This window comes from Panthera leo, chromosome F3, assembly GCF_018350215.1.
Source record: "Panthera leo isolate Ple1 chromosome F3, P.leo_Ple1_pat1.1, whole genome shotgun sequence".
Classification (NCBI taxonomy): Eukaryota; Metazoa; Chordata; class Mammalia; order Carnivora; family Felidae; genus Panthera; species Panthera leo.
In genome coordinates, this window is record NC_056696.1 from 1,845,023 (window position 1) to 1,857,322 (window position 12,300).

The 12,300-nt window shown below is 56.8% G+C and overlaps 1 protein-coding gene across 4 annotated transcripts in view; it reads left to right on the forward strand.

Annotated features, from left to right (window-relative positions):
* CNIH3 (cornichon family AMPA receptor auxiliary protein 3) overlaps nucleotides 1–12,300 on the forward strand; it is an 89,256-nt gene that overhangs the window by 38,829 nt on the left and 38,127 nt on the right. For all 4 annotated transcript variants that reach the window (XR_006198953.1, XM_042925676.1, XM_042925680.1 and 1 more), the window contains exons 2-3: nucleotides 3,673–3,741; nucleotides 8,645–8,692. Coding sequence is in view for 3 of the 4 variants with exons in the window: in XM_042925676.1 (XP_042781610.1) it covers nucleotides 3,673–3,741; nucleotides 8,645–8,692 (117 nt within the window). In the remaining variant the exon portion in view is untranslated. The remainder of the gene's footprint in view (nucleotides 1–3,672; nucleotides 3,742–8,644; nucleotides 8,693–12,300) is intronic.

Here is a 12,300-nt window from a genome sequence, read left to right on the forward strand (position 1 = left end):
GTGCGGCGACAGGAGCTGAGCCAGGACCCGAAGGAGCGGCTGGTGTCCGTGAGTGCGGAGCTTTCTTCCGAGGGGCTGAGAGGTGGCTTAGCAGACCCTGGCCTGGAGCGGGTTAGGGTCAGGGAACAGAGATGCTAGGACTCATGGCCGCACCAGGGTCAGACATAGAACCGGGACCAAATGTCACGCCACACGTGGTTCCCCAGCAGTAAACTTGTTCCCATCAGCCATCCCTCTCCCGTCCCAGAGCGGGCTTGGGCTGCGTGTTGTGGGAATGGTGTGATAGGGAATAGGGAAAAGACATGGTGAGGTCATAAAAACCCCCTTCTTTCTAAATTACAAGTGCCTTATTATTTTTTTAATATTTATTTATTGTTGGGAGAGTGTGAGTGGGGGAGGGGCAGAGAGAGAGGGACAGCGGATCTGAAGCAGACTCTGCACTGACAGGCCGTCAGCGCAGAGCCTGATGTGGGGCTCGAACTCAAGAACTGTGAGATCATGACCTGAGCCGAAGTCGGACGCTGAACTGAGCCACCCAGGCGCCCCTACAAGTGCATCCTGAGTGTGGCTTTGGAGGACTTACGGGAAGGCTCAGGGTGCAGGTAAAAGCCTGCTTCCCCGGGGGGCGGGCGGTATTTATTTTGGGCCAGAAATGCTCCTGTTTGTCACCAGAGCCATGTCTTCCCGCAGATGTCTCAGGTCCCAGCAGTGGCAATTTCAGACACTCTGTGCATGGAGTGTATTGGTTTTCCCATGACTGCCTTCACGGCCACCACTGACTAGGTGGCCTGAAATCACAGGTGTTTTTCCCTCCCACGTCTGTAGGCCGAAGTCCGCAGTTGAGACTGCTCTCTCAGGAGGCTCTGGGGAGGCTCCTGGCTTGCGGTGGCTGCTGACGATCCGCGGTTCTCCTGGTTTGTAGCCACAGCACTGCAGTCTCCCGTGTCCTTTTCTCTACGGGGACGCTGTCGCTGGATTTCGGGCCCGTCGTGTCATTTTGAGTGATTATATCTGCAGAGACCCTACTTCCAAATAGGGTCACGTTCTGAGGTTCCGGGAGGATGAGAACCCGGGGACGTTATTCGGCCCACGACACGGAGAAACGAGGAGAGGGGTTGGCCCCGCTGGACTCCGTGTGGGAGTCTGAGCACAGACCCGGGTGAGGGAGCCGTCCCTCTCCAGGTGGGCCCGGAGGCAGAAATTCCGGGCTCGGGCCACGAGCCCCCCCCCCCCATTAGAAAACGACGGACTGCTTTTCCCAATGCCCAGCTGCCACCTGGCTTCCCCGGTCCGATGCGCCAGGATGCCCCTCCTTCTGTCCCCCACTCTGGGCACTGATTTTCCGCTGGGTGAACTCGCGGCCTTGCCGAAAGACCTGATCTGCTCGCCAGCACCTCCCCGGCGTGCGCGGTCGGCGCTGGGGTCACCAGCACCGGTGTGTCGCCAATGGCCACTCGGTCACGTCCAGGCGGTTGGTTCCCTTTGTCAGATTGCGAGCAGCAGACGTGCTCAGCTCTGCAAGTCCCCCCGGAGGCCACAGCGCCGGGGACCACAGAGGCCTAGCTGGTGGAGCCACGGGGTGGGGTTCTGGCCGGTCCCTGCTCCCGGCCTCGTCTCCCGTGGTGTCTCCATCGGGGGGCTTCGGCCTCTGTGGCCCTTCTGCATCTCCCTCCTTCAGACCTTGCTTCCCCTTCGGGGCCTCTGCAGCCTAACTTCCTTCTGGAACTTTCCATGTCTGGCTCCTGGTCATTCAGGTCTCTCAGGTGAGGGGGCACCTCCCCAGAGACCTCTCGGACCTCCCCCCAATTCTGTTTCTTCGTATCACCCCCACCCAGTCCCTGTGGTAAGCTCTGTGACGACAGGGCCGTGTCTTCCCGCTCACCGTTGTGTCCCGAAGCTACGAACAGGGCGAGGAGTCTTCCGGAGTCTTTAGTAACTTCGCACTTCCTTTCTGCCCTTTCGATCCCAGAGAAGCGACGCTGTGTTGCAAGGCACACAGCTGATCCTGGATTCCGGACCTGGGGCACGGTGCTCGCTGTCCGAGCCCGGAGACCCCGTCATCCGAGCACGGTGCCTGGGGCTCGGCTCCCCGAACCGGACGCCAGGCCGGCGCCCTACCCAGTGCGCCCAGTGCGCGAGCAGTAAGATCACGCGATGCAGACTCGAGATCGTGAGGGCTCACCCAGCGAGGCGCTTGCGGAAGCCAGTGGGCACTGCCGGGAGAGAACATTCCAGAGAAAAGAGGCGTCTCCTAAATGCTCAGCCCTCAGTGGGGCAGCCCTGGGGACTCATTACCTATAGCGGGTTGGGATTTCAGCCACTTCTCACTCTTCCAGGAAGGGTTTGCCGCAGTACAGCGCTATTATTTTTAGCAAAATAACTTGTAGACAAGCAAGGTGATTTTTAATCCCCTGATTATAACTGCTGTTGGCCTAAAGAAGGAGAGCTCCTTGAGATACAACTCCCTGCCTCTTGAGATGGGTCCAGGCTGCTCCCCGCCTGAGAGTCTGCTGATGTTGCTGTGGGGAGGGGGCATCACTAGCCCTGGTGGGGCCCCTCGCGGGGACTCCATTTGGCCAGTGAGTCGTTGCTCTGTGACCCTGTGGCGGTTGGGGCCGGGGAGAGGCTGGAGAGTCTGGGGCAGGACCTCTGTGATGAGTTAGCTTCGGCTTAGTGGTGGCACAGACAGGGCTCAAGCTCACAGCCACAGCTTCACACATGGGGGCTCCCGGGGGGCTCTGTCGGTCAAGCGTCCGAGTCTTGATCTTGGCTCAGGTCATGATCTCGTGGTTCGTGAAATGAAGCCCCGTGTAGGGCTCTGTGCTGACGGTGTGGAGCCTGCTTGAGGTTCTCTCTCTCCCTCTCTCTCTCTGCCCTTCTCCTGCTTGTGCACGCTCTCTCTCTCCTCTCTCTCTCAAAATAAACAGACTTTAAAAAAAAAAGTGTTGCTGGCTCATATAAAAGGGGGGAACCTTGAAAAGTACTTTGATGTGGGGCTTCTGGATGGCTTAGTTGGTTAAGCGTCCGACTTCGGCTCAGGTCATGACCTCGCGGTTCGTGAGATCAAGCCCCACGTCAGGCTCTGTGCTGTCAGCACAGAGACCTCTCTGGATCCTCTGTCCACATCTCTTTGCCCCTCCCCTGCTAGTGTGCTCACTCTCTCTTGTTTCTCTCTCAAAATAAATAACTAAATTTGAAAAAAGAAACAGCTTCCCACTGAGTTCTTCTTCCCTTCCTGACTTCTCTGCAGACCCCCCTGGCCTGGCCCTGCCTCTCCTGACCCGCCAGCTCCGTGCACCTGAGGCCCTGGCCTCTGACCTCCTCTAGGGCTAGTTTGTGAGTGAGTTTAGCTTTGAGAGGACGGTTCTGTCGTCTGTCCTCACCAGGCTGCGTATGAGGTCTGTGGGCCTTATTTGTCTGCCAGCCACAAGGATGAGGCCTAATGCAGCACCTGGCCTGTTCCCTATTTGGGGGACTTTTAAGCGGACGCAGAACATGGCAGAGAAGCCCAGTCAGCCCCAGGCGTGTGTCGCCAGCTCCGACAGCCAGCCAGCCTCCTGTCCTTGACCTCCCCGCCCCTGCTATCATTTGCAGCAGACCTACAGGGAGCTCGTGGCCTGGTGCATTGGCTCACGTTTGCACTAACATCTCGACTCTGCGTATTCGTTTCAGATAATTGCCTTCGATGAGTTAAGGACAGATTTTAAGAGCCCCATAGACCAGTGCAACCCTGTTCACGCGGTAAGTGGTGGGAGCTGGTGGTGGGCAGGGTTCAGGAGGGCAGGGTGGCAGGGGGCAGGGTGGCGGAGGGCAGGGGCGTGGTGGAGGGCAGGGGGGTGGTGGGTAGGGTGGCAGAGGGCAGGGGGGCAGTGGGCAGGGTGGCGGAGGGCAGGGTGGTGACGGGCCTGTGGAGGAGGGAGGTTCTGATACGGGTGGGGCGGGTGAAGGACATACCAGCCCTGAGTGCCTGGCTCCGGGCTGTTGAGGACACATCTCGAGCCCGAGGTCGGACGTCTCCACTTAACTCACAAGTATGAGCACCCCAGTCACCCAGGTTGGGGGGGGGGGGTCTGCCGTGCTGAGGCCTCGTGCTGTCTTGTGGTTATTCGTCCTTGAACCAGCATGTTGTGGGGGACGGGAGCCTCCTTAGTGGTCGTTCGTGCTCAGCACTGGCCAGCGTCTCAGTGGGACACGTGCAGAGTGGGTGTTCGGGGCCCCTGACCCCACACCACCGCCCGGGAGACGCCCACCTCGAGAGGCTCCGTGGGCCCAGGCCGACTCACTTCCCGCTGGGGAACCCGACTCAGTCTGGTCGTCGGTGCGGTGACAGCCCCTCTGCCCCAGGTCGCCGCCCCGGGTCTTACCACTCCCTCTCAGTTGTCAGCTGCTCCCATATGGAGGTGGGCGTGGAGAGCGGCCTTGGTGCAGGAGACGGATAGGGGCGCCCGTGGGGAAGGGGTGGGTGGGGTCTCTGCTTCTCTGGTCAGTGCAGCCTACTTCCCGGAGCCGGGGACCAGCCACGCACGTGGACAGGGCCTTGTCCACACTCATTCCAGACCAGCACTGCTGGGCTCAGAGGATGGGGTGCACACGGGTCACTCGGGGGGCATCTCTCCGTCTGAACTCACGGGGCCCAAGCACCGATGAAGGTCCTCCCAGGCCCTTCCATCATGGAAGCAAGTGTTGGTTTGAGTAGCTCTGTTGATACTTGTTTTAAAAAAATTTTTTAATGTTTATTTTTGAGAGGGGGGGTGGACAGAGAGACAGAGAATGTAAGCAGGAGAGGGGCAGAGAGAGAGGGAGACACAGAACCTGAAGCAGGCTCCAGGCTCCGGGCTGTCAGGACAGAGCCCGACGTGGGGCTCGATCACGGAAACCACGAGATCATGACCTGAGCTGAACTCAGGAGTCAGACGCTCAACTGACTGAGCCACTCAGGCGCCCTGATGATATTTTTATTTAGAGGCTGTAGACTGAACAGCAGGATTTACTAGTGTGACGCTGTCTTAACCTGGAAGGCTCGCGGCTTCACTCTCTAGTGACAGGGACACGGGTCCGTTCTTGGGGAAAGTTAAGCTCCCTGGAGGAACCACAAGACCAGGGGACTAGGCTTCAGGGTCGCCTCCGTGAAGTGCAGGGTTTTCACTGGAGTCGCCAGGTTTTGGTAGTCTTTTCCGCCTGCGGGAACCTCGTGTGTAGCGTATGATCCTCTCCCACGCCGGCATCGTTTACCGTGAGTACAGACTTGCGCAGGGGCCCACGGCTCGCAGGCGGTGAGGTCAGGATTCGAGGTGTGCCGTCTGTGTTCTTACCTCCTCCTCTGTGTTGTCTCTTTCGGAGATCTGATTTTCTGAAGCCTGATTTCAGAATCCCTTTGGCACCCATGCTTTGGTTCCATGGCGTAGAGCCAAACCCTTTCAAAGTCGACTGTGGGAAGCAGAATTTTGTTACAAGTTGAAAGACTCCCTCAGAGGCACTTGGAAACTCCTTAGTTTTATGAAACTTGCATTAAAATCCATCTTGTTTCCATCGGCCGGTGTCCCCCCCGCCCCCGGCTGACCTGGCTCCACAGGGCCTGAAAGGCCTCACTTCTTTCTGGATGTTTCGTTTGTTTGGCAGTGGCTGGTCTGCACCCGCCAAGGGCACAGAGCTGCTCAGCTCGAGAGGGCGCGTCCCGGGGGGTCAGCTGCCTGCGCTGCGTCCTCCTAGCTGTCCGGGCTCAAATCAGGACGCAGCTCACTCAGAACACCCAGGGCTTTCTGAAATGACCCCAGGGTCACGCGAGTGCAGAAATGTGTCCTCCACTCAGCTCCGTCCTGCAAATCCGACCCACGGACAAACATCACGGAGCAGGCAGTTTTCTTAGTTCAGATGGGACGGAGGAAACAGGACCCACACGGGGGCCGAGGCGGCCTCTGCTGAGGGTCGGAGCAAGAACGGAGCCTGCATACAGTAGGAGCTCAACTGTTGTTGATGAAAGTGAATCCTGCAGGGTGAGGTGAGCCTGGAGGCTGGGTCTCAGCTCTTTACTCCTGTCATTAGAGCCACGCTTCCAACAGGTTGTGATGTAATTAAGGAGCCTGGACCCTGCTGGCCAAACTTGTAGACAGACTGAAGGCCCAGGGAAAGGAGTCTTGTCTGGGATTTTGAAAGTTTATTTATTTTGAGAAAGAGGGAGCGAGCATCGGAAGGACATGGGGGAGGAGCAGAGAGAAAGAGAGAGCGAGCGCGTGAATGAGCATGAGTGGGGGAGGGGCAGAGAGCGAGGGAGACACAGAATCGGAAGCAGGCTTCAGGCTCTGAGCTGTCAGCACAGAGCCTGACTCGGGGCTCAAACTCACGAACTATGAGATCATGACCTGAGCCGAACTCGGATGCTCAACCGACTGAGCCCCCCAGGCGTCCCTCTTATCTGGGATTTAAAAAAAAAATCTGTTAAAACCCTACATGGAAGAATATTAGGCACATTTTCTTGGTTCTTAGGATTTACTCCCTGGCAGGAAGTTAAGCGCTTTAGATGCCTCATTAACTGTGTTGGAGCGATCTCGGCCTCCGTGGAGGCAGCTCAGCCTCAGGAGGCTCGGAACAGTTACCTCCCTGGGCCGTGACGCCAGCTCCGGGTGGACTCAGCTTATAAGCAGTTGCTCTAGGAAGATCCCCTAAAGCACAGACTTGCTGGGCCCTCGGGGCAGACCCCCTTCCAGGAGGAGGAGGGGGCCCCCGTGTTACTCTAGCATCTCATTTAGCCCTTCCCTTCCTCTTCCCAATGGGGCCTTCACTGTCGCCACGGAGCGAGGGAGCTGTTGTCCCCTGAGGACCAGCCCGTGTGTCCCACGGCACCCTCTCTGTGCCTGGTTCTGCACACCTTTCCTTATTCTCCACGTAGGCAGCCTCGATGCCCAGCTGCATGGGGGTTTGTGTGGGTGCACACGTGCGTGTGTGGGCGCGCACACGCCTGGTCCGCCTTCCTTGCCACGTGGGCGCTAATCTGTCCTGATGTGGGCTCTTAAAGGGCGCCCAGGAATCACTGTATGAGTCAGTTAGGGAAATAGAAGTGTCCCAGCCACCTGTCTCCTCCAGATCCGCGAGGAATTTCATTACCGTCACATCCACGGCCACCACATTGCCTCGGTAACAGAGCGCCGGCGGATGCCGCAGCCGTGCTCACAGTGGCTCCAGAAAACAAGAAAGTCATTGCGGGAAAGGGGAGGCAACACACGGTGTGTGACGTGACCGTCATCACCTGCCCAGCCATTAGGCACCTGTCCCCAGCAGTGAGCCAGGCTCCAGACAGGGACCTCGACATTTGCAGAAGTCTTAGCCTGGGGGCATAGTGGGATGATGACTTCCCCTAAATATACTCACTTTAGAAAAATAAAACCAATGGTGGGGATCCACCCTACCTTGGACACAAATGAGGACACCCGTGCTCCAGGGACCCAAGTGGGCCCAAGCGGTCTTCCCAGGAGGGCTGATTGTGGGCGCCCGGAAGGATGTCCCTGGTACTTGTCTTATAACCACAAGTTTGTGCCTTTTCACCCCTCTCCCACTCCCTGTCTCTGATGACCACACTTCTGATCTCCTTTTCTAGGAGTTTGCTTTGTTGTTGTTGTACGTTTGTAGATTCCACAAACATAAGTGAGATCGCACGGGATTTGTCTTTTTCTGTCTGGCTTATTTCACTCGGCATAATGCCCTCTCCTCCGTCCACGTTGTTACAAACGGCAGGGGGTTCCTTCTTTTTTATGGCTGAGTAATATTCCAGTGTTTGTGTGTGTTGTGTGCGTGTGTGTGCATGTATCATGCTATGTAATAGTATACTGTATATATGCTGTGTGTGTATATGTGCATGTGTCTCATACTATATAATATACTATACATATGCTGTGTATGTATATGTGTGTATATCATACTATATAATAGTATATATATGCTGTGTATGTATGTATGTGTGTGTGTGTGACATTTTCTTCTTCCATTCATCTATCCAGGGACACTTAGGTAGACTCCGTGTCGTGGCTATTGGAAATACTACTCACGCTGCAGTGAGCACAGAGGTGCAGATATCTTTTCCAGGCAGTGATTTCATTTCTTCCAGGCAGATATTCAGAAGTAGAATTATTGGATTGTAGGGTAGTTCTATTTTTAACTTTTTGAGGACCCCCCCATACTGTTCTCCACAGTGTCTGCACCAGTTTGCATTCCCACCAGCAGTGCACGAGGGTTCTCCTCTCTCCGCATCATCCTCGCTGACACTGTAGTTTCCTGTGTTGTTGATTTGGGCCATCCTGACAGGTGTGAGGCGGTACCCCACCGTGGCTTTGATTTGCATTTCCCTGATGATGGGCGATGAGCACCTTTTCACATACCCATTGGCCGTCTGTATGTCTTCTTTGGGAAAATATCTATTCAGATCCTCTGCCCATTTACAATTGGATGATTTGTTTTTTTGCTAGTGAGTTCTATGAGCAGAAACTCTCGTTAGGAGGCGCTGGGTGGGAGCATGCAGGCCACGTGGCCGGGAGGGGTCTCTGGTGGGTTCCGCCTCCTGTGCTGGGGGCTGAATGTGGGGGCTTCTCAGGTTCTCGCAGCAGAACATCTAACCTCCAACCTCCCCTCTTTTCCTCTCTTTTGCGTCCTGAAGAGGGAACGGCTGAGGAACATTGAACGCATCTGCTTCCTCCTGAGAAAGGTCAGTGCAGGAACGCCACACCGAGGGTGGACGGCCACGGGGTCGTGGCCGGTCACACGGTAAAAGGGGCCAGCGAGGCTCATGCCTGCTCCAGCCCCGTCTCCCCCGAAGGCAAATGGCAGGGGCAGGGGAGGTGGGAACGTGTGGAAACCTCCAGAGATGAAAGGAGCTGATTAGAGTGGTGGCCATCACCAGAGTGGTGGCGCTGGACCCTTGCAGGTGCCTCTGGTTGGATCGGGAGGTCCTCTATCTTTGCGTGATGATGGGTGGCATTTGCACCTGATGCCGCCCCTGCGGCCTTTGTTCCTGGCTGGCGCTGGGGATGCACCTGCCCGGCTCCAGGAAGCTTTTAACTAGCTGCTGGCTTTCCTTTGAGGTTTCAGCTGCCACTCAGCCTCGCAGATTGATTGACAGCGTCACGGGGAGCGTGTCAGGGCTGGGACAGGACGCGTGTTGAAGGGGAGCCTGCGTTCGGAGAGTTGTTCTGAATGGGTGGGCAGAGGTCACGGCCGCCGGGCGCCTCTGGAACACACGTGTGCATGCACATTCATGGGTGCGTGTGCTCTCCGAGACATAGCTGGGGAAGCCCGATGGCAGAGGGACGTCACCGTCCAGCAGGAAAGTGTGTGCAGAGAGCAGCGAAGTGTAGAGACCAGCAACTTGCAGGTAGGAGGAAGCGGTACCCGCAGCCGAGAGCCAGAGGACACCCCCATCTCTGTTCCGAGCGGGTGGGCTACGGGACACCGTAAAGCCACCCGTCAACCCGAAAGGAGTTTTTGAGCCTCCTGTGAGTAGGAGAGAAACAGATACCTTGCCAGCATCGACAGAAGGAAAATCATCGTGCGAGCTTTTGAAACTTTTCTAGATTTCAATAATGATGCCTTCCATTGGAAGAGCGAGCTTAATCAAAAGTTAATTATTTTTCCTGCCAATTACTTGCCCGTTGACGTTTTCTTAGACACTCAGTGTGTTAGAGTTTCACGTCTTGGATGAGGCAGCAGGGAAGTATGGTCAGATGATGAGAAGCATATGGAAACACGAGTGATCCAAGAGTAAAGAAGGATTTAAGAGAACAGCACGTGTCATTTGGTATTAAGGGCAGTTCATGAATCTGTGAATTACTTTCCCAGGTAATATCTTGGGCACCAGTGATGCCTTCGGCTGTGACTTCCGGTCTTTGGCTGGTGCTTTCCGACTGACAGTGTCTGTCACATCCCTTTCCCCCATCCTGAATGTACCCCAGCCCCCCACCCCGGACTCTCTGGCAAGGCAGTAATCCACATCCTTCACATCAGGCTTGCTCACCCTTCTGACTGCTTGACCACTGACTCTGGTGGGACAGGGACCAGTGGCCTGGCCGTGTCTGCCAGAGTCCTGCCTTACAGCCTGAAGGTCAAAGCCAAGGGTGTGAAAGAAAAGGGGCTGAGCAAGAATTAGCATTACCATTTGCAAATTTACATAGAGTTTGCATACACTTTCTAGAACTGTATGCAGTAGATGAGGCGTTTTGCTCTAGGAAACATATTCCAAGGGCCTTTTTCTGTTTTTTTTTCCTTTTCATGGGCTCCGTCCCCTCATCCCCCCCACCTAACCCCACCTTGCTGCAGCCTCCACTGCTCCCGTGAAGGCATGTTTCGTTCAATGTTAGCAGGCGACACCAGGGGGGAAAGTTCCAGTAGACACAGGGGACAGCGAGGAGAGTTCCAGTGGACAGCAGAGGACAGGGAGGAGAGTTCCGGTAGACAGCAGAGGACAGCAAGGAAAGTTCCAGTGGACAGCAGAGGACAGGGAGGAGAGTTCCAGTAGACAGCAGAGGACAGGGCACACTGACTTCAAGTCTGCAGGTGTGAGAGCCGTGCTCGATCACTGATCACTCATCCTGCAGCCTCACGGCCTCGGCCCCGCCACCGGCTGGGCGAGAACCTAGCCGGGAACGTGTCTCTCTTACTACACTTACTACTTACATCAGATGTGTATTTTCATATCACATGTAACTCTGTCATGCTCGCCGTCTACACAGAAGGCCCCTAGCGGACAGGGGGTAATGTATACAGGCCTCTGCTGCTTCCCCGTCCTGCCCCCTGCCCCGGTGATCCACGAGGCCCTCAGTGCGACTCTAACCCCGGGCGCAGTGAGCACAACGCCTCCCCTGGGAGGCTGCTGGGGAATTAGCGGGGAGGACACAGGTGTGCGCAGCTCAGAACGGCTGACACCGTCACATGTTACCGCTGTCGTCCTGCCTCTCGGTGGCTGCCAAAACCTCTGTGAACGCCCCCGGGGCATGCCTTCCGTGCCGAGGCGGGTGCAGGTGCGGTGGCCCGTGGCCGGCGGCCTCCCCCAGGCTCCAGCTCTGGTCCTCCTGCCAGAGTCTGAGCCCGTGCCGGGCACAGGGGGAGGCTGAGTGGGTCTGGTTAGCACCACCACCTTCTGGGAACTGTACCTTCCAAGAAATTCCTTGGAACTTGTCTCCTAACACCCAGAATGTGATGCATTTCAGCAGCTGATTGTTGTTAAACCACCTCCTCAGCTTTCTCGGGAGGAAGGAAGGGATTTTCAAGTGGATCCATTTCAAGCTCTGTAATTATCAGGAAATGTGTTCTTTGGGTAATTGTCTGAACTGCAGGGTTCTTGTGTTGACGTGTGCGTATGATTCACGTTCTAGGGCAGGACCACTCTGTGAGCCGCTCTCCCACTGGAGCAGGATGTCGGCTCCGTGGGTCACGAAGAAGGGCGGGGTGGGAGCGGGAAGCGTCTGACGAGGGGCCCCTGCTGCCTCTCCAAGTTCAGGAAAGGAAGTTCAGTGAGAGCCCAGGGTCGGCATGAGCTCGGGGAGAAGCGTTCCTTGCGAGCTGTGCTCGTCACACCCTGGATTTGGTTGTCCTGGGACGTGTCAAGTGTCACTTCCCTTGGGCCAAGTTGGTCGTGCGTCACTGATGGTCTCGCGTTCGCCGGAGCCTGCGTGCGTGGCAGGACCCAGCGCGCCGTGTGGCTTGACGGGGCTGCGGTTCTCCTTTTTCCCCAACTTCCGCAAGCTTGTGTCCAGTCTCACTGTCGGTTTTCTGACCTCTGTGGCTGCAGAGAGCCCCGGGGGATGGATGATTTTCCCTCCCTCCAGGGCTGTGGAAGAGGAGGACGGGCGGGGGGGTGTTGCGTCCTTTGGGGCCGCGTAACCAGGTGGGAGGCGGCAGGTGCACCAGGTTTTATTCTGGAAAGAACGGGGTGGTGATAAGGCCACAGGAGTTACCACCCTGACCGCCTGTGCCCCTCCCCCTTCGTGCTTACCCGAGCCACACCTGCTTCGGGGGAGGGGTCGAGGCGGGAAGTACAGCTGAAAGGCGTGAAACCGGCACCCGCCGCAGACACTCCACGATGTGGTCCCACAGGCGGAGCTGGCGGAGGTGGGCAGTGGTCGAGCAGGAAGACCACACTGCTGTTCCCGACTCTTCACCCTCTGTATCCGTGGGGTCACGTCCCTGAAGCCATGACCTCCCCGAAGCCAGGGATGGTGGGGACCCTCTCCTCTGCACGCACGCTGGGCTCTGCCGGGTCTTCCGAGTTCTGGGAGTGCCTGCTCTCCTGACCTTCTGACGTCACTGGGGCCAACCCAC